Source organism: Mus musculus, chromosome 11 (genome assembly GCF_000001635.26).
Source record: "Mus musculus strain C57BL/6J chromosome 11, GRCm38.p6 C57BL/6J".
Classification (NCBI taxonomy): Eukaryota; Metazoa; Chordata; class Mammalia; order Rodentia; family Muridae; genus Mus; species Mus musculus.
The window spans coordinates 87,150,179-87,178,145 of NC_000077.6; the positions used below are offsets into that span (position 1 = coordinate 87,150,179).

General features: G+C 39.9%; 1 protein-coding gene across 8 annotated transcripts in view; it reads left to right on the forward strand.

The window, feature by feature from the left end:
* The window catches only part of Trim37 (tripartite motif-containing 37), a 124,085-nt gene that overhangs the window by 23,389 nt on the left and 72,729 nt on the right, over positions 1–27,967 (forward strand). For all 8 annotated transcript variants that reach the window (XM_011249212.3, XM_006534072.3, XM_011249210.2 and 5 more), the window contains 5 exons: positions 9,643–9,767; positions 13,641–13,691; positions 16,424–16,505; positions 17,262–17,338; positions 27,671–27,850. In XM_011249212.3, coding sequence (XP_011247514.1) covers positions 9,643–9,767; positions 13,641–13,691; positions 16,424–16,505; positions 17,262–17,338; positions 27,671–27,850 — 515 coding nt within the window. The remainder of the gene's footprint in view (positions 1–9,642; positions 9,768–13,640; positions 13,692–16,423; positions 16,506–17,261; positions 17,339–27,670; positions 27,851–27,967) is intronic.

Genomic DNA, 27,967 nt, shown 5'->3' on the forward strand with positions numbered 1-27,967 from the left:
TTTTCATAGAGTTGGTATTAGCTAATTGTTAAGATTTCTAAATAAGCCAAAACACAATAACCCTTTTTTTAAGACTTTGAACTTTCTGTGTAGACAGGCTGGCTACACACTCTCAGGTCTGCCTGAGTGTTGGCATTAAAATAAGTACCCCCTGCCTGTCTAAATTTACTTTGTTGGGAGGGATAATTCAGATATTTGCAAATTTATAAAAGGTGAAATTTCCCCATATGATTTAACTGGTAGTTTTTAGGTAAATGGTTATTGCCATTTACCTAAATGTACTGATTGTTCTATTAAAGTTTAGCATTAAGGGAATACCTGTTGAGTTTCAGATAATAGTTATGTTTTAGATTTTTAAAATTATTTTATTTTAAATTATGTATATATTTGTGGGTATGTGCATGTGAGTACAGGTGCCTGTGGAGGCCAGAAGAGGGCATCAGATCCCCTGTTATACTTGGTTGTGAGCCACCCAATGTGGGTGCTAAGAATTGTACTTGGGACTTCTGTAGAGCAGTACACACTTTTTAAAAGCCCACTCTCCAGCCCCATGCTAGATGTTTGGGATATACTGCTGAACTCATTGGCAAGAAGTCTTTCCTCATCAACATGTTGGGGGACGGTTAATAAACATAGTATAAAGACTATAATATCTCATAAATATCTGGCACATTCACTTGTCTTGAATTTACTTTTTTTGGAGTACTTGTGTTTTAAATGTACGTACGTACGTGTGTGTGTGTGTGTGTGTGTGTGTGTGAGAGAGAGAGAGAGAGAGAGAGAGAGAATGAGAATGAGAATGACAGAATGAGAGAGAGTATTGGGTTTCAGATCAGGGACAAGAGGCTGAGGTGCATATATAACATGCCAAAGTGGGCCTGGCCTCCAGGTTCTCTCATTATCTCTCAGTTCCTACCTGTTACAAGGTATGGCTGGCGTATCCTACCCTTTACCCTGTACTTTCCAGCCCAAGGCTGGCCTTCCTATCCCTCAGAAGTTCCTCTCTTTTTAATGCAGATATTTTGGTCCCTCTCTTTTCTTTCTCTCCCCTCCCCTGGCGTTTTCTCTCTACCTTTGTTCTCGTTCTTTCTCTCTTTTCCTTCTTCTCTGGTCTCCCTCCCCCTGTCTGCTTCTCTGGCAAGGTTCCTTGGGACCCATGAACCTGCCTGTCTGATAACCGCTGCCCAATATGTAGCTACCTCCTTAGAGTATTCTCTGCCCCTCCCTTCCTCCTCGCCCCTCCTGTACCGTCCCCTCCCCTCCCCTCCCTTCCCTTCCTCTCCCCCTCCCCTCCCCTCCCCTCCCTTCCCTTCCCTTCCCCTCCCCTCCCCTCCCTTCTCCTCTCTCCTCTGTCTGTCTCTGTCTGTCTCTGTCTCTCTCTCTCTCTGTGTCTCTGTCTCTGTCTCTCTCTCTCTTTGTTTTTTGGCATTTCAAGACAGGGTTTCTCTGTGTAGCCCTGGCTCTCTTGGAGCTTTTTTTGCACAGCAGGCTGGCCTCAAATTCACAGAGATTCTCTGGCCTCTGCCTCTACCTCAGAACTACTGGGATTAAAGGGATGCACCACCACTGTCCAGGAAAATTGTTCTCCTTTTTAGAGGTTTTCTTGTATTGAGTCTTTATTTCCTGGTTTCTATTATTGCTAAGACCCTTGGCTTATTCATGTGCTGCTGTTTTACCCTTCAATAGCTTGTCAGGATGGCTAGTCAGAATTAACTTCCATTGCATGTCTGAAAATATTTTTTATTTTATTTTATTTTCACTCAGTTGGCAGTTGACTTGTAAGGTTTAGTACATGCATATTTATTTAGATGCATATTTATTTAATACTCATATTTTCTTCTCAGGAAGCTCATTCCTGTTTGTCTGAGACAGATCTTGACACATATTAAGCATAAACTGTCCTGGAGCTTTCTATATAGGCCAGGATAACTTCCCTTTCATGACCGCCTTGACTCAGCCTCCCAGGTGCTAGTACCACACCCAGGACAGCAGTCCTGAGACTTTTATTCTGGGATCAGGAGAGTCATTTTATACCAATTGCAGTATGCTGGGTGAATGTCTGAGGATTTATGTTTTTTGTTTTGTTTGTTTTTAAAACAAAAAACAACCAAAAACCAACTGATGTTAGTCATTATACCTGTGTGGAAAGTATGTGGTTGATAATTTGACAAATGTGTATCGTTTTGAAACCATCACTGTTGTCACAGTGGTGAACATGGACATTTATTTTTGTACATCTTTGTATTTTGTTCACCTACTGTTCTCTGTGAAGCCCTCAATTTGGTTTCTGTCATAAATGGATATTTTCTATAGTTATATAAAAATATATTCTCAAACATTCATTTTATATTTAACTTCTTTCAGCAAAACTACTTTTGGGTTTTATTCATGGTACTGAATACAACAATTTTTTCCTTTTCATTGCAGAGCGATCAGTTTATATAAACATCACATTTGCTTTTCCATTCAACTGATTATATTCAGAGGTTTGTTTGGGGCTGCTATGCTAGAGCTAATAGGAACACTCTTATCCAAACTTCTACATGGATGTGTTTCTCTTCCTGTTAGGCCAAGTGATGAAGGTCTGGAAAAAAGAATTTTAAAGATTTATTTATTTATTTGTTTTATGTGAGTACACTGTAGCTCTACAGATGGTTATGAGCCTTCATGTGGTTGTTGGGAAATGAGTTTTTAGGACCTCTGCTTGCTCCAGTCAACCCGGCTCGTTCCAGTTGGCCCCACTCGCTCAGTCCCTGCTCGCTCCGGCCCAAAGATTTGTTTATTATTATATATAAGTACACTGTAGCGGTCTTCAAATGCACCAGAAGAGGGTATCAGGTCTCATTATGGGTGGTTGTGAGCCACCATGTGGTTGCTGGGATTTGAAGTCAGGACCTTCAGAAGAGCTGTCACTGTTTTTACCCGCTGAGCCATCTCTTTAGCCCAAGTATTTTTAAAATAAAATAAAAATAATTAAATTTTTTAAAAATTTATTTATTTTATGTATATGAGTACACTGTCACTATCTTTAGACATACCAGAAGAGGGCATTGGATCCCATTACAGATGGTTGTGATCCACCATATGGCTGCTGGGAATTGATCTCAGGACCTCTGGAAGAGCAATCAGTGCTCTTAACCACTGAGCCATCTCTCCAGTCCTGTTTTGCTTTTAATTATATGTATGTGTATGTATATGGGTGTGGGTGGGTTCATGCAGAGGTCTAAATGGTCAGGTCTCTTGAGCTAGAACTATGGGTGATTGTGGATGCTGGGAACTGACCTCCTTTGCAAAACACTACATGCTGATGACTGCTCAACAGTCAGTCCCATTACAGCCCTTATTTTTAAGTAATTGCTGATCGTCTTCTGAACAAGTTGGCCATTTTATATTGCTACCAGTATGGTCAGAGTTCCTTTGCAGTACTGGTAGCACATGGCACAAATCTTACAATAGCTGTTTTCATGAGAGTATTTTTATGGCTGTAATTTTTTGTTTGCCTTTGTCTAATGATGTTGAAAATCCTTTCTTATATTTACTTGCCATCCATATGTGTTGAAGTTCTCTTCAAACCTTTTCCCTCTATTTTTATTGAGTTTTCTTAGTTTTTATCATTCTCTGTTGTTTGTTCTAGGTAGTTTTTGTCAGCTATTTGGGAAGATTAATGTCAGTTGAGAAAATGGTTCCATTAGGTTGGCTGGAGGCAAGTCTGTAGGGTATTTTTTAATACATGATTGGTGTGAGAGGGCCCAGCTTAGTAGAGACTTGCCACTATGAGGCAGGTGGTCCTGGGTAGTATAAGAAAGCAGGTTCAGCAAGCCATGAGCAGCCCACCAAGCAGCATTCCCCCCACGGCCTCTGCATCAGCTTCTAGTCCCTGCCTTGGAAGCCTAGCCTGACTTCTGTCAGGAACAGAATGTGGTTTACAGGAAGAGCTGTAAACTCAAGTAAACCCTTACCTCTCTTCAGGTTGCTTTTGCTCATGTGTTTTCCCTTTCCTATCCTTTCCTTTCCTTTTTCCTTTTTCCTTTTTTTTCCTTTTTCCTTTCCTTTCCTTCTTTCTTTTTTGTTTTTCAACAGGGTTTTCAGGGTTTCTCTGTGTAGCCCTGGCTGTCCTGGCACTCACTCTGTAGACCAGGCTGGCCTCGAACTCAGAAATCTGCCTGCCTCTGCCTCCCTAGTGCTGTGATTAAAGGCGTGCACCACCACTGCCCGGCTGCTCTCCTGTTTTCTAACAGCAGTAGAAACCTAAGACATTGTCATTTTAAATAAGTGTCTAAGCTCCAGAACTTGCTTTGAATTCAGTGGCTTCCTGCCCCAGCCTCCTGTAGAATATATATTTTTTAAAAAGTAGATGTTAAATCCTTATGTGGTAAATGCTTTGTAAAGATTTTCTTTTTTGTTTTTCGAGACAGGGTTTCTCTGTGTATCCCTGGCTGTCCTGGAACTCACTCTGTAGACCAGGCTGGCCTTGAACTCATGGGGATCTGCCCACCTCTGCCTCCCTCGTGCTGGGACTAAAGGTGTGCGCCACCACTGCCTGGCTGTTTGTTTGTTTGTTTTGTTTTGTTTTGTTTTTTATTTAAGTAGAGAATTATTAAACTTTTGCCAAAGTCTAATTTATCAGTTTGTTCATTTTGTGTCATATTTAAAATAGTCTCTTAAGTTTTTTATAAGTATTGTTTTAGGATCTCCATTTAGTTAGGTCTATGATACACACACACACACATAAATTTAAAAAATGATTTTTATTTTATGTGTATTTGTATTTTGCCTGAATGTATGTCTGTTCTGTGTACATGCAATGTCCACAGGAACCAGATGAGGGAGTCAGATCCTAAAACTGTAGTTACAGACAGATATTAGCTACCACGTAGTGCTGGGAAATTTGAAGCCAGGTCCTCTGGCAGAGCAGCTAGTGTTCTTAACATCGGTGCTATTTCTGCAGCCCTATATTCAGTGCATGTGAGGCTAGAGTACAACCTCAAATGTCATATTCAGGAATACCATCCTTCCTGTGAGTCCACGTTTCCTCAGTTTCCTCAGCCTGGAGCTTAGCAACTAGGCTAGACTTGTTGGCCAGTGAGTTCAGAGTCCTCCTATCTCAGCCCCTTTATTACAAGTTCACCATGCCCAGTACACTGGGAAAGGCTGTTGTCAGTAAGATAGGAAGAAGGAAAAGGATAGAGACTTCTCATGTGTAGGAATGGACAGGACAAGTAGTTATTTTTGATGTTTTGATTGGATGATTTAAATAATTTTAATGAATTCTCAATGATCAGTGAGGAGTTTGTAAGGTGTATGAGTAGGTATAAACATTTTTTATGAAAGCTTGGTGTGCTACATGGGTTTGATCCCTGGAACCTATGTAAAAAAGTAGGAAGAGAGAGAACAAACTCCACAAAGTTATCCTTTGACTTCCAGAAGCATGCATGCACATAGTGGTAACAAAGTTAAGAACATTTAAACCACAGAGTTGTCCCTAATGGTCTGTGCCCTTAGCAACTGGGAGGGTTAAGGCAGGGGAATATTTTCTCCGGTATATGCTCTGAATTCTATAGTATGTAAATCAAAGATATGCTCCCAATTGAACATTCTGCTGCTGGCAAGAAAGTAGAAGAATATTCCCCAGCCAGGAGTATTTTAAGATGTTAAAAACACCATAATATGGTGTTGGGGTATAGAAGCACACAACTTTATTCCCAGCACTTGGGAAGGCAGAGGAGTGTGGATCTCCTGTGAGTTGAAGGCCAGTCTGGTTTACATAAAGAGTTCCAGGCTAGCTAAGGCTGCAGACCCTGTCTTTGAAAAAAAGAAAAAAAGCAGGCGCTGTGCACCGTGGTGAACTTTGTAAATCCTGGGGCTGTGCAGAGAAGCCAAGAGGATCCTTGGGGCAAGCTGTCAGTCTTGCACACTTGGGAGTGGGGGAGACAAAAAAAACTGTGGCTGGTACCTGAGTAATGAATGATACTATCTTCTGGTTTCCATCTGTACACAGAGAATTAAAAAGCAAGCAGAAGACAGAGAAAGTGGGTGCCTAGGTAGCCAGTAATGTGAAATTTCACTGATTTTTAACAGTGAGGCAGAAAATAAAACCATAAAAACGCCATAAACAATTATAGACAGTTAAAAATATTGGCAAAAGGTGTGCTAGAGAGAACTTTGACATATTTCATGAATCAGTTTTTAGAGTAGTTATTATCAGGCTTTTAGTTTGTTAGTATGCTCTAATTAGCAATTTCAGTTCTAGCAAAACAGGATGATAACTACAAGGAGCCACGTCTGAGGATTTCTTTTCAAAATTATCTTTAACAGTGAAATGAGTAAATTGTGCTTTTCCCTCCACGGGGTTCCTCTGAAGCTGCTGGAATGAAAGGCAGTATGCAACTCAGCTTGAGGCTGTGGTGCACGCCTATGTGTAGCATCAAATATTTGAAAGATCTGTGGCCAGAGGATTTGTTAGCTTAAGGCAATATAGTGAGATTTATGTGGGCTTTGGTTGGTTGTTGGTGGGTTTTTTGTTTTGTTTTGTTTTGCCTTTTCATCATTTATCAGTATGTTTATTATGTAATGGCCATATCTTTTGGTATCATCATTGGTAAAACCTAGGCTACATGTCTTGATGGCTCTATTCTTATGTGCTATAAACAATAATTACTCAAAAGATGTAAACCCAATTGAAATGGATTATATTAACTTTCCATTACTATAACAACCTACTTAAGAGAAAGGCATGCCGGGTGGTGGTGGCGCACGCCTTTAGTCCCAGTACTCCCAAGGCAGAGGCAGGCGGATTTCTGAGTTTGAGGCCAGCCTGGTCTACAAGGTGAAATTCCAAGACAGCCAGGGCTACACAGAGAAACCCAGGAAAGAGGAAGGAGTGTCTGAGTTGAGGGTATTTAAGACAGCGGAGAAGAAGCAAGAGCTTTTCCCTTTGGGGACAGCAGTGGAGTAGGGAGGTCAGCTGGGTGCTTCTCTCTCTCTCTCTCTCTCTCTCTCTCTCTCTCTCTCTCTCTCTCAGCTAGCAGGCTTTCACCACAGTGGTGTCTAGCTTCTGAGTCTTCATTTGTTAAATTGAATGTTTGAGGTTTTATTTTAAAAACACATGGTACAGTGGCCTTGTTACTTTGGGGGCCTATGGTAAGGCAATATGTACATCATGCAGCAAAAAACCTATTTAACTTGTAGCATTTGGGGATTTTGAAAGTGGCCAGAATTCCATCATAACCTTTCACGACATGATCTAACTGTAGCTCATTGGGATTTGCCTCTTAAATGTTCTGCTTCTTCCAGTATCTCTATAGGTTGGTGACAGTCTGTTGCCCTGGCCCTTTGGAATAGTTTGAATGTCATCCATAAGAGAATTTTATAGTTGTATTCGTTTGTTAGATTTGCCTTGACAGCATTCCACCGAATGGGATCCTTGAACAACAGAAATTAATCTTGTCATAGTTCTAGATGCTGGCAGTTCAAGGCCAAAGTGCTAGCAGGTTTCATTTTTTCTTCACTTGTCCTCACAGGGACATATGTATGCTGAGATCAGTGGTTGCTCATCTTCTAATCCAGTTAGTTAAGCACCTGTGTCGTATATATTTGTAGATGATGAAAGATAGAATTCAGCCCACAATAATATGTGGTTTTCCTGAGCTGTCTCATGATCTTTACAACCAGTAGAAATAAGCAGTGGCCGACACCGGCCACAGTGTAGTGTAAAGTGCTCGAACCTTAGTGGTTTTCTAGAATCCCAAACTCACAGTCTTTGAACGTTGTGCATATTTTACTATATTAGATTTCCTACTCCTTTTAATAAAGGATTTATTTTATATGTCTGTCTGAGTACCTGCATGTATGTATGCGTTCTGTTATGTATGCCTGGTACTTGAGATACCAGAAAAGGAGTTAGAAAGAATGTCTTGGAACTGAATCTGTGAGCTACTACTGTGAGTTAACCATGTGGGTGCTGAGAACCAAACCCAGGTCTCTGCAAGATAAGCAAGTGCTCTTAACTGCTGAGCCATCTTTCCAGCCCCAGATTTCTCATTCTTTATCTCTGACTTAACTTAATTTCAAGAACTGATAAGATTGTGTGTGGGCAGGAGAGAGAGCTCAGAGGTTAAGAGTACTGGCTGGTTATTCAAAGGATCTGGGTTCAGTTCCCAGCATCCACTTGGCAGCCCACGACTGTCTGTAACTCCTGTTCCAGGGGATCTGACACCCTCATATAGACATATGCAATCAAAACATCAATGAGCATTAAAAAAAGATTATGTGAAATATGTGTGATATTAGCATTTTTATTAGTCATATAGAATTAGAAATGCTTATTAAAAGTGTAGAACTGTAGTATCTGTTTAACTGTATCAGTGAAAATTTGTAGGTTTTTTTTTTTTTTTTTTTACTTTCAAACAGGAGGGAAAAGATGATTAAAATCACATAAAGTCAACAATTTAATTGTTAAAATGCAAACCTAGGTTCTCCAAAGATTCTTAATTTTCAAACCCACTTTCAAATTTAAATATTGTTGAAAATTTATATGTATGTGACATTCCTGCTTATGTAATGCACATGTGTGCCTGGTACTCAGGGAGGCCAGGGGGCATCAGGTTCCCTGTAAGTGGAGCAATTGAATGTTGTGAACCACCTGTGGTTGCTAGACATTGACCCGGGGTCCTCTGCAAATGCCAATGCTTTTAACAGCATAGCTACTTGTTAAGCAGCAGATGTTCTCAACAATAGAACCTTGTTTCCAGTCTCTATTTTTAATTTTTTTTTGAGATGGAATCTTATATAAGTGCAGGCTTACCTCAAATTCTTCATGTAACTGAAGGATAACCTTGAATTTCTAATCTTCCACCTTCCAAGTGCTGGGGTTGCAATTATATGCAAACAGACTCAGTTTTACTTTTGTTTTTGTTTTTTTTCATTAAATATCTAGGTTAGCTTTGTAATTTTCCACTGTTTCCTAGATTTTATTTTAGTATATTTAAACTATACATTACCCGCTTTCCTTTGCTGCTTCCAGCTCCTCCTCCCGTGTTCCCATGTTGTCTTCTCCCTTCAACTCCTCTCAAGCCTTCCCCTCATTGGTAGCTCCTTTTTCTTTGATTTTTATTGGTGTGTGTGTGTATACAAATAGATAATCGCAACTTGAATTCATTTTTTTGTTTATATGTATATGATTTCAGTGCTGAATGTTATATTGGATGACCATTTAAGGGGCTCATCTAATTCTCCCTCTCAGCAGTCAGAACTAGTTGTCTGGCTGATCTGAAATTGGCTATGTAGACCAGGCTAGCCTTAAATTCACAGAGATCTGCTTGTCTCTATCTTCCAAGCAATATGATCAAAGGCATGCACCACCACACCTGCCCTCAAGTTTTCTTAATTAAGACTTTTAAATTTATTTTTGAGATAAGTTTTCACTATGTAGCCTTGGTTAACCTGGAACTTAATATGTATACCAGACTGGCTTGGAACTGGCTGTGTAGACCAGGGTGGCATAAAACTCATATCCTCCCACCTCTGCCTCCCAAGTTCTGGGATTAAACGTGTAGACCACCACATCTCTCCTTTTTTACTAAAAAATTTGCAGTGCCTTTGAACAAATGTTTTGTTGGTTGAGATGCTGTTTTCCTCACACAGTTGCGGTCTTGCAGTAAGAGCGAGCTGATCTCCAAGAGCTCAGAGATCCTAATGATGTTCCAGCAAGTTCACCGAAAGCCCATGGCATCCTTTGTCACCACACCTGTCCCACCAGACTTTACCAGGTAACAGTTTTAAAACTGTACTTCCATTTTAAGTTTGTATATCAAGGCAGATACTTGAATACTCTTTTTTTCTTCCTTTCTCTTTCTTTCTTTCTTTCTTTCTTTCTTTCTTTCTTTCTTTTAAATTAAGCAGATCAAATATAGATTTATTAAGGAAACATGAGAGAGAAATCTGGAGAATGGAAGGGACTCCAAGAGACTGAATAAGCTATTTTAATTCATTTGTTTTAAGAAATGCTCTCGATGGCCTAGTTGGCCATCATTGGGAAGAGAGGCCCCTTGGTCTTGCAAACTTTATATGCCCTAGTACAGGGGAATGCCAGGGCCAAGAAGTGGGAGTGGGTGGGTAGGGGAGCAGGGGAGGTATAGGGGACTTTTGGGATAGCATTTGAAATGTAAATGAAGAAAATACCTAATAAAAAAATTGAAAAAAAGAAAAAAAAAGAAATGGTTTCATGTAGCCAAGGCTAACCTTACGTAAACTCACTAATTCACTGAGGGTGAGTTTGAGCTCCCTCCTGCTATCACCTCTCAAGTGTTGGGATTACAGGTGACTGCCAACATTTCTAGCTAATTATCTCCTTTTAAGGTACTATTAATATTTATAGTAAGCTGCTGAACTCAGTAGGTTATTTATTGCAGGCTCTTGCACTGTGGAGTGGGTTTGATTTCTCAGAACCTAGTTGGTAGAAAGAGAACACAACTCTTAAGAGTGTGATGGGCTCATATTTTGTCTGTAAAGGGAAAATAATAGGGAATTAGATTTTTCTTTAATTAGCACTCCATTTTCCATAGAAAACAGCTATTCTTACTAATAAGTCCATCAATCAAAGAACTATTCTTTCTTGGTGTGAGAAGTGGTTCCTGAATGCTGTGGTGCCTGTGGGGGCCTGAGGGTAGCTTGGGAAATCTGTTCTCTCTCTCTACCATTTGTGTGTAAGGAGTTGAATCCCAAGATGGTCAGGTACGGCAATAAATGCCTTTACTTGCTGAGCCCCCTTGAAGGCCCTATTCACTTTTTGTTTACCTTTTAAATATGTATCTTTTAAATCAAATCTTAAAAGTAATTATAATTCAAAAAAGTTTTAAAGGTGACATAGTGTTTCCAAATATTAAAAGAAGTGGGAAGGAACAATTAATAGAAAAAGTTTGCAATCTTGATTCCCTTTTCAATTTTTCAGATTGGCTGAATCTTCAAATTCTTCTCAACAGCATAAAGATTAACTGTCAGTCTAGTTAGTTTCAGGTATCTGGAGAAATGGTTAAGTTGAGAAGGGAATCTAGATTTTATGTAGCCTTACAGTGGAGGCCTTTGGGTCTCTTTTCTTCCCATTGTTTTTTGTTTGTTTGTTTGTTTTCGAGACAGGGTTTCTCTTTATAGTTCAGGCTGTCCTGGAACTCAGAGATCCGCCTGCCTCTGCCTCACAAATGCTGGGATTAAAGGCGTGTGCCACCACGCCTGGCTTCTTCCCATTGTTTGTGGTGTTCTGATTAACCGAGTGATCTAAATATTTAATTATCTGTGACTTACAGATTTTCAGAATAGAGATGGTTTAAGGCTACTTTCCTTTCCTATTTTCTGTGAAGACAGTTGGATACTACTATGACTATTTGTGAAGACCACAGTCATGTCAGAAGGAAAGATAAGGGGCTGAGGAAAGCTAAAGCCGTGCTAGGAGGAGATGGAGTCTGGCTGTGCTGTGGACTCCACATCCCTGTCTTCATTGACCTTCCACAGCACCAATGTGTTATACTACTTATGTGTGGAAGTTTTCTGTAAGAAATACATATGTAGAGTGCTGGAGGGCTTGCCAACATTACCTAAACCGAGGTATATCTGGGTAGTGGGAACTTAAGAAAATTTCTGTGTCTCCTTGGCCACTAGGAAAATCTTGATGATATTTTCTTGGTTAATGATTGGTGTGAGAGGGCTCAGGCTACTGGGTAGTGTTACCTCTTGACAGGCGTCCTGGGTGGTATAAGAAAGCAGGCTAAGTGAGCTGTAGGGAGCAAGCCATGAGCAGCCCTCCTCAGCCTGTGCTTCAGTTCCTGCCTTTCAGGGTCCTGCCCTGAGTTTCTACCTTGACTTCATGGACTAGAATTGCAAGCTGAAATAAGCCCTTTCTTCCCCAGCTTGCTTTTGTTTTGTTTTGTTTTGTTTCCGAGACAGGCTTCTCTGTGTAGCCCTGGCTGTCCTGGAACTTACTGTGTAGACCAGGCTGGCCTCGAACTCAGAAATCCGCCTGCCTCTGCCTCCCAAGTGCTGGGATTAAAGGCGTGCACCACCACTGCCTGGCCCCAGCTTGCTTTTGGTCATGGTATTTATAACAGCAATAGAAACCAATAAGACATGTAGAAATATCACAATATCCTGGGATAGATAGATTTTCTGTGCTCTGAATCTGCTTATAGCAAAAACCACACATTTCACTAGAATAAACACATAATATATAAAAAACAAACAACAAAACCAAAAAAATCCCAAAACACCCTTGCCAAAAAAACAAAACAAAGCAAAACAAAAATCCAGACAGACAAACAAGCAAAGCAGCATATAGATTCACAGACAAGAGGATTAGTTAAAGTCTTTGTGTTTTAGAGGATATAGTAAATTTGTGGGTAAACTGACCAATGATTATATATTACCCAGGATGATAGCCAAAACATGTTACTTTTGGTTAATATTTGAAGTCTATTTAAGAGTTCTCATTATGTTTACATTCTCCTAAAAAGCTTTCCAGGTACTAATTGCATTGGTCCTGCTAATAGGAGTTCTGTATATTGAATGCTAGCGCACATAATTGGGAAACATTGGCTCAGGCCTCTGGGTGTTTGACTTTTTATGAAGTATTCAGGATTCATGAGGCACAGATAGAGAAGTGTGGGACATAAATCTCATGAGAGAAGCCAAGGCTGCCTGGGGATTAGGGTGTGTACGTGACGTGCTCAGCTGGGATAGGAACTGTGTGTATAACAGCCATAGGGCAAAGGCCATCTTCCTATTTTGGAGAATATATGATGTAATTCGATAAATTTGTTCATTTATTGTTTTTGAGGCAGAGCCTTACATAGTCTAGGCCAGGATCAGACTTGCTATTTAACTGAGGCTAGACTTGAACTCCTGATCCTTTTATCTCTACCTTCTGTGAGCTGTGTGCATGATCACCATATAATCTGATTTAGGTAAAACTTAAAATATTTTTATTTGTTCTTATGAACATACTCACATGCCAAACTACATATCATTGTAGGTATAGTCTTATCTTGTTTTATTCGATTTATAATCATAACAATTGTGACAATGTATTATAATACTGTATATAGTATACAGTTTTGTGTTAAATGATGTTTTACTGACAATGCCGTAAATCATCCACATGATCTAAAGGTAGTTGGCAGCAGGATATATTATTATCAGTCAGCTCGTCCTATGCATATGAATTAGGTCTCGGAGTTTAGGTTATTTGATATCATCTTATCTCGCCAACTATACTAACATATCCCCGTTGTCCCCTCAATTATGTATTCTAATCCTATGAAAGTATTGGCGAGCTGGGGCTGTAGCTTAGTGAGATCATGCTTGCCCGGCATGCTTGAGGGCCCCAACAGCTAATTATACAAAGTAACCAACGCATAGAAGGGAGTGTTTCCTAGTAAGTAACCTTGAAGTGTTTGTTGTATTTCCACTTTAATTATAATCTTGATGGTTTTATGAGCTGATTTGGTTTAATGCTGTGCTTCGTAAAGATTGGAAATATTTTATAGGCACTACAGCTAAGTTTTCAAGATAATATCAAGTAACTTGTCTTTTAACTAAATGAAAATTGTAAATTAAGGCAGTAATTAATTTTTTCTCCTTTTGTTTCTTTTTAGTGAATTGGTACCATCCTATGATTCAGCTACTTTTGTTTTAGAGAACTTCAGGTAAGAGGTTTTGAGAACTCTGGGTTTTTCTTGTGTTGTGTGCAAAAGCCAACACTGTCTCATTGTGTGGCTGGTTAGAGCTGATAAAGTCCTTAACTACAGTTTTCTCTTGGAAACAGAGCTGGTCTGCTGGAGTGTGCATGCTGAACTTCAGTTCCCTTGTCATGGGGCAGAAGCATTTGGATTTCAAAGTTAAAAATATTTGTACACAGTGCTGTGTATGATGGTGCACACCTTTAATACCTGTACTCCAAGGCAGAAGGAGACAAATCTCTGAGTTTGATGGTAGCCTGGTCTACAGAACTAGTTTCAGGACAGCCGGAACTACACAGAGAAACTCTGTGTTAAAAAAACAAAGCAAACCAAAAACCACATAGATAATAAATAAAATATCTTGGTTATATAAGGTCCAATCTAAATCAAAATATATTTTTTGTTTCATATATACATTATAACATATAACCTAAAGGTAATTCCATATAGTATCTTCAGTGACTGCTTTGACCATACTTTGTGGCATGAAGTTGGGTATGTATCTTCTACTCTATGGCTGCTTTGTTGGATTTTAAAAATTTCAGATTTAGAACATTTGGATTTCATATTTTTGGATTAGTAGTGTTCAACTTGTATGGTCAGGGTGACTTTTTTTTTTTTTCCGAGACAGGGTTTCTCTGTATAGCCCTGATGTCCTAGAACTCACTTTGTAGCCCAGGCTAGCCTTGAACTCAGAAATCCTCCTGCCTCTGGCTCCCGAGTGCTGGGATTAAAGTCACGCGTCACCACGCCCAGCCAACTATTTCTTTATTCTGGGAAAAGGAACCTTTTGTTTTGTTTTTCAAATTGGGTTTCTCTATATAGCCTTAACTGTCTTGGAACTAGTTCTCTACACCAAGCTACCCTTTGTAGACCAGGCTGGCCTCAAGCTCAAAAGATCCACCTGCCTCTGCCTTCTGAGTGCTGAGACTAAAGGTGTGTGCCACTGTTGCCTAGCATAATAAATATATTTTAAATTTGTATGATTTTATTTTATCTTCTTTTATGTGTATGGGTGTTTTGCCTACATGTTTGTCAATACTCCATATATATACACACCATGGCCTGGTGCCAATGGAGGCCAGAAGAGATCTTCAGAGTCCCTGGAATTAGAGCTACAGGTAGTAGTGAGCTGTAGTGCAGGGAACTGAACTTGAGTTCTCTAACAGAACAGCTACTAATTGCTGAGCCATCTCTTCAGTCCCAAAGGAAATAATTTTAAAAAGTGAGGACACTTGGATTTTGTATCAAAGAAATTAAAATTGTAAACTTATAATTCAATTATCTCTCTATCCTCTATCATCCATCCATCCATCCATCCATCCATCCATCCATCCATCCATCCGAGACAGCGTCTCACTATATAGTCAGCTAGCCATAGAACTTGCTATGTAGACCAGGTTGGGATTTAAAGGAGTCCACCACTATAGTGGTCTGGAAGTAAATATATTAAATCATGAAGATTATGAGAGACTGTTCTTTAAGTGCAAGACAAAAAGGGGAACTAAAAATATAAGGCCTCTGGGAAAGAAATGGGAGTAGGTGGTGATAAGTAGAAAGCTATATTGCACCATTCATTTTTCCCTGGTGGTGGTGGTGTGTGCGCGTGCGTGTGCATGTACATTTTAATTTTGATTTATTCTTGTATGTCTTTATATGTGGAAGCCAGAGGACAGCCTTAGGTGTTGTCCACCTCTTTAATTTTTATTTCAAATTATGTGTGTGTCTGTATACGTACGTGTGAGTGCAGGTGTTGAAGGTGTCCAGAAGAAGATTTCAGATTTCTTGGAGCTGTTGTAACAGGTAGTTGTAAGCTACTCATTGTAGGTGCTGGGAACTGAGCTAAGGTCCTCTGACAGAAAATTAATACCCTTAACTGCTGAGCCATTTCTCCAGGCCTCAGTTTTGTGCGGTGACATTTCTTAGTATCCTGGAATGTCCCCAAGTACATTAGGTTAACGGGCCATGAAGGCCTAGGGTGCATCTGGCTCCACCTCTCGTGTGTTGGGATGGCGAGTGCGAGTACCGTGTCTCACAGTTCTTCCTCAGCTCCGAGGACTGATGGAGGAGGTCCTTGTGCTTGGGGGGGAAGTTTACACCTGAGCTGCCTCCTCAGCCTGTTTTCTCCATCATTATTGGGTAATTTTGTAGCTAAAAGCCTTGCTGAGTTTTCTCTACACATGCTAATGGCTGATATACATTCTTATTTCTCCATTAAAAAGAATATGCTATACAGGAGTGGCCAGTTTTGTTTAATTATTTTTGGTGCTTAATATTGAGTCTAGGGCTATGCGTATGCTAAACACATGCTGTACCATAAAGTAACTCTGTATCTCTAGTTCCAGTTGATCCAGCATCCTCTTCACTATGTTTTTGTATTTGAAATAATAAAGAATGCTTACTGAGCCAGAATTAAATTTGAGCTACTTAGTGGTACTCTGATTTTTCTTAAATGGCATGGATACTGAGTTCTTGCTGTGTTTTAATTGAGACTTAAAAGATAACTGCTGAGTGTTTTGGTATCATTAATTCGTTATATAAATATATTCAAGCTTATTTAGTGAAACTGACATGTTCAGAAACTTTCTGTTGTTCAGTCTTTTAAATATTAACATATGGTGGAGTTGGTTTTGGTTTTGCTTGTTGCCATTTCATAATAGTTTTGATGTTGGAATTTGGTTGGTTTTCTTTTTCTGTAGCACTTTGCGGCAGAGAGCAGATCCTGTTTACAGTCCGCCTCTTCAAGTTTCAGGACTTTGTTGGAGGTTAAAAGTTTACCCAGTAAGTTTTTCCAATTTTCAAATTCAACTCAATTTTGAACTTTTCTTTAGTGTTTTGGAGTATATTAGTTTACTTATTAAAGGGGTAAAGAGATTAGTAATTTCTTTATGCCATTTATTACTCAATTTGTGAAAAACAGTGCTAAATATGAATGTGTAAACTCTAACATCATGAAATGTATTTCTGCTTTATAGGGAGATAAATATGTTTAGAAGAAAGTTTTAGTGGCTGGAGAGATGGATCAGCAGTTAAGAGCACTGTTGCTCTCACAAAGGACTGAGGTTTGATTCCCAGCACCCATGTGATAGCTCACAGCCATCTGTAATTCCCAATTTGATGGGATCCTTCAGACTCTTCTGACCTCCAAGGGTCAGATGTGCACACATACAGTGCACAGATATACATGCAGGCCTAACATAGATATAAAATAAGTACATCTAAAAAAACATTTTTTAAAGATATATGAGTACACTTTTAGCTATCTTCAGATACACCAGAAGAGGGCATCAGATCCCATTACAGATGGTTGTGAGCCACCATGTGGTTGCTGGGAATTGAACTCAGGAACTCTGGAAGAGCGGTCTTAACTGCTGAGCCATCTCCCCAACTCCAAGCTTAGACATACTCGTAAACCCAATTACCTGATAACAGTTTGTGTTCTGTTTGTTGGCTTCATTGTTTCATTAAAGTTTTTTGTTGGAGTTGATCTGTAGTTTGTTTTGCATAACCTCTTTTTCTTTCTGTTGTTTTTTTAAGGATGGAAATGGAGTTGTACGTGGCTATTATTTATCTGTATTTTTGGAACTATCGGCTGGCTTGCCTGAAACTTCCAAGTAAGTGATTTAATTGACTTTTAGTACAAACTTGTGTACTTTATGTCTTAGTTAGGGTTTCTATTGCTGTGTCGAAACTCTTGACTAAAAAGCAAGTTGAGAAGGAAAGAGTTTATTTAGTTTACACTTCCACATTGCTGTTCGTCACCTAAGGAAGTTGGGACAGGAACTCAAGCCGGGCAGGAACCTGAAGGTAGGAGCTGATGTAGAGGCCAAGGAGGGTGCTGCTTCCTGACTTGATTCTGTGGTTTGTTCAGCTTTGCTTTCTTGTAGACCCCAGGACACTAGCCCAGGGGTGACACCACCCATAATGGGCTGGGACCTCCCCCATCAATCACTAATTAAGAAAAAGCCCTACAGTTGTACCTTTACAGAGACATTTCCTCAAATGAGGCTGCTTCCTCTCTGATGACTCTAACTTCTGTCAACATAAAACCAGCCAGTACACTTTAGCTCTACAGTTTTTATTAAATACTTTTTAAAATTATCATTTCATGTCTTTTTTGAGACAGGTGTTCCTGTTTAGCTTTGAATTGACAGTTTTTCTACCTCAGCCTCTCATGTGCTGGGATTATAGCTGTGTGCCACTATTCCTGGCTTATATTGTTCTGTTGCTTCCTCTTCTCGTCTCCTCTCCCTTCTCCCTTTCTCTCTCTGTAGTTCTGGGCATCAAGCACAGGGCCCTGTGCACATGTTTTACTACTGAGCTATATCCATAACCCTTGGGTTTTGTTGTGTTTTTGTTTGGGTAGTGGTTTGATTTTGTGATGGGTTCTTACTATATAACTCAGACTAGCCTTGAACTCACTATGCATGTATGCTGGTCTAGAATTTGTAATCTTACAGCTTCTATCTGCAGACTGCTTAGAAACCAGAGTGCTCCTCTGCCTGGCTTTGTTTGTTAATTCTGTGCAGGATGTACATAGCTATAGTCTGCAGTGTCTTATGATTGTGTGACACTCGTAATTATTTTCTCTCAGGACCCTTTATATTATTCACATTTATTGAGAAACTGATGAGTTCCTGAGTAAAAAATGTACCACAGTAAAAATGTCGATAAGCTGAGCTGGTGAAATGGCTCAGTCAATAAAGGTGCTTGCCACCAAGTCTGACAATCTGACTTTAATCCTTGGAACCCACACTGTGGAAGGCGAGAACCTTATCTTAGTTGTCTCCTGTCTCTACAGAGACTTCATATACAGATTTATACATAGAAAATTTATATGAATGTGACTAAAGTCTCTTGTAAACCAGATATGGTGGATACCTTTAATCCCAGTACAGCCAGAGACACATGGATCTCTGTGAGTTCAGGGTCACTCTACAGGACAGTCAGGACTACCTAGAGAAACCCTGTCTTAAAAAACAAAATAAAACAAAAAAAAAAGTCTTTTGTGTATTAACATACTTTATAAAAAGCTTTTTTTTTTAAAAAAAATGTTTTTGTAAAAAACTGTATTTGTATTTTTATGGCTGGGATAAAACCAAGGAAACTTAGAGTGAAAGGGTTTATTTGGCTTATGGTTCCAGAGGGGTGGAGTCTATCTCCACCACTGTAGGAAGTATGGTGTGGTGTGGGCATGGCAGCTGCAGTGCTGTGCGCTCATGTTCTCAGTCACAAGCAGGAAGCAGGGAGAGTGAGCTAAGTCCAAGTCTTTAAAACCTCAAAGCTTACCCCAGGGACAAACTTTGTTCAATAAGCTCATACCTCCCAATTTTCCCAAACTAGTGCCGAGTGGGAGCAAACATTCAAATGCTGAGATTGTAGGGGACGTCTGTTGTTCAGAGCACCATTCTCTTGCTTCACAGTTTGAAGTTCCTATTACTGTGATTTAAATTTAAGACCACTAGGTTTTTATGTCTGCCTATATACTTAATTTATGCAAATATATGTTTGGATTGAAATATGTACTATAGTTTGTCTTCACAAAGTTTGAACACATTTAGTTGAGAGGTTTTTTTTAAACAAATAAGGTATAATTCAAGTACCTTAAAAACCTTCTGTTAAAAAGTTGTACAATCCAACCTCTCTGGAAATCAGTCTGGCGGCTCCTTAGAAAATTGGACATGGTACTACCGGAGGATCCAGCAATACCTCTCCTGGGCATATATCCAGAAGATGCCCCAACTGGTAAGAAGGACACATGCTCCACTATGTTCATAGCAGCCTTATTTATAATAGCCAGAAGCTGGAAAGAACCCAGATGCCCCTCAACAGAGGAATGGATACAAAAAATGTGGTACATTTACACAATGGAGTACTACTCAGCTATTAAAAAGAATGAATTTATGAAATTCCTAGGCAAATGGTTGGACCTGGAGGGCATTATCCTGAGTGAGGTAACCCAATCACAAAAGAACTCAAATGATATGTACTCACTGATAAGTGGATATTAGCCCAGAAACTTAGAATACCCAAGATATAATTTACAATTTGCAAAACACATGAAACTCAAGAAGAACGAAGACCAAAGTGTGGACACTTTGCCCCTTCTTAGAATTGGGAACAAAACACCCATGGAAGGAGTTACAGAGACAAAGTTTGGAGCTGAGACAAAAGTATGGACCATCTAGAGACTGCCATATCCAGGGATCCATTTCATAATCAGCCTCCAAACACTGACACCATTGCATACACTAGCAAGATTTTGCTAAAAGGACCCTGATATAGCTGTCTCTTGTGAGACTACGCTGGGGCCTAGCAAACACATAAGTGGATGCTCACAGTCAGCTATTGGATGGATCACAGGGCCCCCAATGGAGGAGCTAGAGAAAATACCCAAGGAGCTAAAGGGATCTGCAACCCTATAGGTGGAACAACAATATGAACTAACCAGTACCCCGGAGCTCTTGACTCTAGCTGCATATGTATCAAAAGATGGCCTAGTCGGCCATCACTGGAAAGAGAGGCCCATTGGACTTGCAAACTTTATATGCCCCAGTACAGGGGAACGCCAGGGCCAAAAAGTGGGAGTGGGTGGGTAGGGGAGTGGGGGGGGGTTATGGGGGACTTTTGGGATAGCATTGGAAATGTAATTGAGGAAAATACCTAATTAAAAAAAAAGTTGTACAATCCAGTAAGTTTTCTCACTTTTCTGAATTACTTAGAAAAGCCCCCCTTCTTTTCTGATAAAAGCGTGTTTCCCCAATCCATAAGGCTTCGCCTTATTCTTTCTCTAATGTGCTGTCCCTCTCATGTGGTTGCTTAACAGCATGTGGCCTGCTTCTCCATATGGCTGCTAAGATTTATAGCTTGCCTGCTCTTAGGTTTTTCTTTTTAAACATTAATAAAATTGAGAGCTATTAAAAATGTATAGCTCAGTGGTTTTTAAATAAATTTACAGGATTCTACAACTGTAACTGTCATGACACTGAATTCCAGAACATTTTCATGATTTCATAAAAATACCCTTTGGGACTGTGGAGACATCTGGGTTAATTAAGTACTTCCTGAGTTTGCACCCTAGAACCTTTGTAAGAAAGCTGGACCTGATGGTTACCTGCTCAGAACCTCAGTTCTGGAGCAGTAGAGATAGGAAGATCCCTAGGGCTCCCTGGATAGCCAACTTAGCCTAATTTTGTTTTAGGAAGAGAGACCTTATCTCAAGTAAGATAGACAGTACTTCAGGAAAACTTCAGCTTGTTCTGTTGCTTCCACATGCACACACAAGATACCATTGTCTTGTAGCCTCTGACAACTATCAGCTTGTATTTTGTTTAGAAGGTATAATTTTTAAAGTGACTTTATAGGATAGTATATTTTCTTTGACTTACAAAACTAAATAAAAATATAAACTATGTTTTTATTTTTTTTAATTTGTGTTTGTTTATTCTTAGGTTTTTTAGTCTTAATATTTTTATTAGTATATACTACACATATTAGTAATATATAATGATTAAATTGTGGTTTTTATTTCTCTCTTTTTTGAGACAGGGTCTTGCTCTTGGCTGGTCTGGAGTTTGTTATGTAGGCCAGGCTGTGTGTGAACTCCTGAGTGCTGGAATTAAGCTGGGCTATTTTGTTTGTTTTTTGTTGTGTTTCCTTGTTTCTCTATGTAACAGACTTGGTTGTCCTGGAACTCACTCACTTTGTCTACCAGGCTGGCCTTAAACTTGCAGAGATCTGCCTGCCTCTGTCTTCCCAGTTCTGGGATTAAGGTGCATGGAACCACTGCCTGGCATTTTCTTTTTAACTTCATGTGTATGAGTGTTTTACTTGTTTGTCTGTGTTCCATATGCATTCCTGGTGCCTATAGAGGCCAGAGGCAGGCATTGAGTCCCTTGATACTGGAGTTACAGATGGTTGTGAGCTTCCATGTGGGTGCTAAGAATTGAACCCACACCTCCTCGAGAAGAGGAACAAATGCTTTTAACTTCCAAACTGTTTCTCCAGGGTCTGACTATAGCCCTAGCTAGCCTTGATCTTGGTCTGGCCATGTGCTCATAGATGGATTCACATCTGCCGCCCAAAGTGCTGGGATTTAAGGTATGTGGCAACATGTCTGACTTCATTATAGAGTTTTCACGCGTGTGTGTATATACAAGCATGCGCAAGGTTTTCTTTATTCACTCTGTTACCTCCTCTTTCCTCCTCGAGCTCTGCGTTCCTGGTTTCTTCCAGGTAGTCCCCATTTTACTTTGTTGTCCTTTTTGTAGTCTAGTGAGTTATAATTAGGGCTACTTTGGAAAAGCATGGGTGAGAGCTTATTTCAGAAGTATCAGTACCTTAGCAGCAGCTGCTCCACTGAGTAAATATCTCTCCCTCACCCAGCAGGCACGGATTGCCTATAAATAATCGGGGTGAGGGGAGGGCAGTGCAGCCTTATGAGACATGGATTTTTTTTAAAGCAGGTAACTCAAGATGTCTTTGAATCATGATTCTCCTAACTCAGACTTTTGAGCATTGATCCTTAACCACTGGGTCGCGACCACTGTGACGAGCCTCTATTTTCATAAATAAGTACTTTGCAATTCATAATAGTAGCAAAATTACAATTTTGAAGTAGCAGTAAAAATAATTTTATGGTTGGGATCACCACAGCATGAGGAACTGTATTAAAGGGCAGCAGCATTAGGAAGGCTGAGGGCCACTGCGTCTTGAATATTGAAATTATAGGTGTGTACCACTATATCTACACACGGATATATGTATATATTCACGGTTGTGATAAGGAATTTTCTCTGTGTGTGTGTGTGTGTGTGTGTGTGTGTGTGTGTGTATACACAAACACATTTGATTTTTTTGAGACAGGGTTTCTCTGTGTAGCCCTGGATGTCTTGGAACTCACTCTGTAGACCAGCTGGCCTTGAACTCAGAGATCTACCTGCCTCAGCTTCCTGAGCACTGAGATTAAAGATGATGTGTCACCATTACCTGCTGGAGTTTGTAATTTTTTTTTTTACACTACTACATTAGAATAGAATTTGTTGGTTTAGTATGGACTATTTGCTTAAAGCTAAAAATGGAATAGTAAGGATAAGATACACACTTTCTGTTAAATCGATACATGAAACAACATTTTCTAGATGAAGTAACTAGTGAAAGCAGTTTTTCCAAAATAAGAAACTCTCAGATTAACTCTGTGATTGTTCTCCCTTAAAGTCAGATAGTTTTGGAGAATTAATATTTGATAGAGGAAGTGAGGTGGAATCAGTCCAGGAATACCAACAAACCTAGGGTACATTGGGTACAAGAAGGCTCTAGGCAGAAATCCAGAGATTTATACTAGATTGCTGTTTTGCATTCAGCAGAGTTGTCGTCAGGACTTAGATAGGAGGAAACTGAGGAAAGAGAAGGCTGGGGATGAACCTTATGAAAGGGTAAGAGGGAACAGTGAGAGGTTGATGCTTTCAAAGAGCCCAAGCACTACCCCTGTTTCTATCAACCACAGAAGAGAAACTTCAATACATGGGGCATATGATAGAGCTCTGAGGAAGGCTTTTGTTGAGTAACGAGGAGGAGTCAGGTCTAAATTGAATGTTGTGCTGAGCCCACCTAACAAATGAAAATAAGACTTAGAAGAATTAAAAAAAAAAAAATCCGGTAACTTAACTGCATCCTGGAATTAGGACAGTGAACAATTGTATAGGAATCCATTAAAGTAAAATATACAATGGCAGATATACCAATAGGGAAAAAAACAAACCATGGAATAAATGAAGAAAATCGATTTAAATTAACTTATGCAGATCTTAGAGTTACAAGAGAATGACATTATGACAGTTATAACTATATTTTGTTGGGCACCGGGCCAATCCAAGGCTTTCTCAGAGGCACTGATGAAAGGATAAAGAATGCTAGTTCCCTGCTCACGGGCAGACTTGGCAGTGTCCAGCCTGAGACTGGGGCCAGGGCCTGAGATGTTTCTCTTCCTGGGACCGTGGCTTTTCCCTCTGTGGAGTTTGGAGTTCTCGGTCCCACTTGATATCCTTTGTCCCTTTTCTGAAGCACTGCTTGGTTAGCTTGTGCTGACTTTCCCATTGTATGAACTTTCTGCTGATTCTGTCCTGTGTTCCCCTGTAAACCACATACACTTCTTTCTTCTTTTACTTCCTTTGTTGGTTTATTTTGAGATAGAGTCTCTCTACACAGCCTTAGACCTCCTAGAACTCACTACATGTAAATTATATTGGCCTCAAACTCACAGAGATCTGTCTGCCTCTGTTTCCAAGTACTAGGGTTAAAAGCATATGCTACTGCACCCGACTGATGCTGTATATCTTCATAAACTTGCTTGACATGAACTATCAGTTTATGCAAGACCTCCTGATCCCAGACTTTCCCATCACCTTTCTCAGGTCCCCTGTCACTGAAGAAATACCTGATTAAGGTCAATATTTCATTTTCACAAAAAGTTAGAGACGTGAAAGATTTATAACTTTCTTTTAGAGTATGTGGTCGGGACAATTCTCAGCTGATGGCTGTCTCCTGTCACTTTGTGAGATCTGGGAAACAAACTTAGGTTTGTTGTGTTTACTATAAGCCATGCCCCTATTCCCAGTAGTGACTGAGACTCTTTATATATGAATAAATACTGAGGCAAATAGTTTGGCTCTGTTCTTTGGCTAGTTCATCTCTTAATTACCTGTTTGTTCTAGGTTCTGCCACAAAGCTGGTTACCTGGTCCTCAGTTTCATACAACCATCTTTTTCTCTGTCTCTGCCTTTGGGGCAAAGGAGGATTATTTTATTTCTGTCTTTGATTTTTTTTTCCGTCTGTATTTTCATATTTTTATTGTCTTTGTCACTGGATTCAGCTTGATTGTTTTGTTACTGACCAAATAGATGTCAGGACTTTAATTCATAAATATATTTTTAACTAGATAGTGAGTCCAGGATTTCAGGCTCTTATTACTGCACTATACCTCCAGGCCCTGTTTCAGGAATTTGAAGTTCATATTGTTTTAGAAATGGTAATAACTTATCCTTGATAATGTAATGTGTTCGTATGTTTAGAAAAGATTGGAATTTATATGTGTGTGTGTGTGTGTTTGATATTTTCTGAATACTTTTATGTAGACTTCTATTCTGATAAATACAGTGTTAGTTAATTCACTTAACATTTCAGGAAGCATAGTGGGTTCAGAATCTTCTTCCATTAAATGTTGAAATGACATTCAATTTTGCAGTTCAAAATTTACCAGTGGGGTAGTTTAACTGTTAAAATACAGAATAAAAACATGAGTCACTATGTAGCAGTCTAGATAGTAGTCTAGTAAATGTGAGTTATCAGCGAGAGGCTGCAGAAACACTTCATATCTTTTTTTTCAAGCTTTATTCACTTTCTCAAGGTGTGTGAGCGTAAACGCGTGTAATAAGTAAAAATTCTACATGAGACATTTTGGAATTTGTTTTCAAGTAGTATGTATTGAGTGTGCTAGCTAGTTTTATGTCAACTTGACACAAGGTAGAATTATTGGAGCAGAGGGAGCCTCAGTTGAGGAAATGCCTCCATAAGATTGGGCTATCGGCAAGCCTGTAAGGCAATTACTTAGTGATTGATGGGGGAGGGCCCAGCCTGTTGTGGGTGGTGTCATCTCTGGGCTAGGTTCTATAAGAAAGCAGGTTGAACAAGTCATGAGGAGCAAGCTGTAAGCAGCACCCTTCCGTGGCTTCTGCATCAGCCCCTGCCTCCAGATTCCAGTCCTGCTTGAGTTCCTGTCCTGACTTCCTTCAATGATGGACAACAATATGGAAGTATAAACCAAACAAACCCTTTACTCCCCAACTTGTTCTGGTCATGGTGTTCATCGCAGCAATAGTGACCCTAACTAGGACACTGAGTAACTTCTGATATAGGGAAGAAAACTCGGGCCGGAGAAATGCCTCAGTGGTTTTAAGAGCAGTGGCTGCTCTTTCAAAGGACCCTAGTTCAATTCCCAGCACCCGCGTGGAAGCTCACAATTGTCTATAGCTCCAATTCAAGAGGCATCCTCATACAGACATACATGAAGGCAAAACATCATTGCATATAAAAATCAGCCTATAAAAAAGGGGGTCCTCCTGTACCCCCTTTTTTCCCTTGTCCTCTGTTTTTGTTTTAAAGCAAGGGACTCATACCCAGGCTGGTGTTAACTTGATAAAGACAAGGATGCCCTTAAGCTCATGGCACTCTCGTCTTTACCTCCCAAGTCCTGAGATTGTAGTGTGGATCACTGTATCTGGCTGAGAATTGAAGGGGAGAGAGTTTCCTGTAGAGAGGTTTCCCTCCAGGTTCCAGCCCTCTTTGAGTTCCTGCTCTTGACTGCCTTCAGTGATGAATGGTGTAAGCCAAATAAGCCCTTTCCTTCCCTAGTAACCCTAACTATTACAGTTTGGTACCAGCATAGTGGAGTGCTGCTATGACAGATCTGACCATGTTTTGGAGAGGACTGTGGAAGGACTTTGGAATGTTGGCCTACAAGAGCCCTTGAGTATTGAGAGCTCAGTGGGTTGTTCTCTAGGAGGTTTGAAGATGATATTAAAGCTATGCAGGTGGAGGCTTGGCTTGTGATATTTCAGAGGGAAGATTTTTTTTTAAAGATTTATTTATTTTTATTATATGTAAGTACACTGTAGTTGTCTTCAGACACTCCAGAAGAGGGAGTCAGATCTCATTATGGATGGTTGTTAGCCACCATGTGATTGCTGGGATTTGAACTTCAGACCTTCAGAAGAGCAGTTGGGTGCTCTTACCCACTGAGCCATCTCACCAGCCCCAGAGGGAAGATTTATCAGACTGTTTGTGTGAAGACTCTGGTTTCTGGTCAGGTGGAGTTGAAGAATTGCCTGTGATTAAAAAGAGACTAGAACCACTAAAGTCAAGTCTTTGTTTTATGGGGAAAGTTGATGCTGGTTCACTGGAGTTGAGAAGTTAGCAATGATTAAGAAGAGACCAGCATCACTGAGGTAAAATCTCCTGGGAAATGTTTCCTGAGAGTCAGCATACAGAAACTGTTACAGAAGCAGTCAAGGTTGTACCTGTCAGCTGAACTTGACAGTGTAAGAGTCATCCAGGTGGGTCTGGATTTGAAGAATGAACTGTCATGGAGAACAGCTGAGGCCTGCCACTGTGAGAGGCTGTTGGTGAAGGTGTAGGATTGAGAGGGTTATGCAAAGAAGTTAAGGCTTGGCATCATGAAGAGATCCTATGAGAGTTGATTTTCAGGAAACCACAGCTGAGAAACTTTCAATTTTAGAAGACTGGCTGTTTTAAAGATACTGAATTTTAAAGTGTTTGAGTTTGTAAAGATGTGGGACTTTTAAGTTTGTAAAATGTGCTATGTTGTGATATTGAAATTAATGTGTGATCTTGGGGAGGAATAAGAAAGGAAAGGCTGTGGCTTAACAGTGAGGTCCGATTGACAAGAGGTCAATTGTGCTGCATAAATTTATGTCAACTTGATCCAAGTGAAAGTAAGAGAGAACCTCAATTAAGAAAATGTCTTTATAAGATCAGGCTGCAGGCAAACCTGTAGGTCATTCATTAGTGATCGATGGGGTATGGCCCAGCTTATTGTGGGTTGCATCATCCCTGGGCTGGTGATTTTGGATTCTAAAATCGGACTGAGCAAACAAGTAAGCAGCCTCCCTCTGGGCTCTCTGCACCACCTCCTGCCTCCAGCATCCAGCCCTAGTGGAGTTCTGTGCTGCCTTCCTTCAGTGATGAGCTGGGACATGGAAGTGTAAGCCAAAGAGACCCCTCCCTCCCTCTCCCAAGTTGCTCTTGTCAGGTTGTGGCTGGTTTGAAATACTGCTGTTTCTGTAAATGATATGTTTTGAACAGAGTTCCGTTATTTTCATATAACTATTTTTGCTTTTCTGACTGTACTAATAATATTTTCTGCATTTTAGGTATGAATATCGTGTAGAAATGGTTCACCAGTCGTGCAATGATCCTACAAAAAATATCATTCGAGAATTTGCATCTGACTTTGAAGTTGGAGAGTGCTGGGGCTACAATAGGTTTTTTCGTTTGGATTTACTTGCAAACGAAGGATACTTGAACCGACAAAATGATACAGTGATTTTAAGGTAGTTTGAGATATTTGATATTGTGATTTATAAGGGAAATAATATCATTAAAACTGTATTTTAGAGTTTCTTTTAACAAACATAAATATTTAAATTCACACTAACTATAACTTTTAT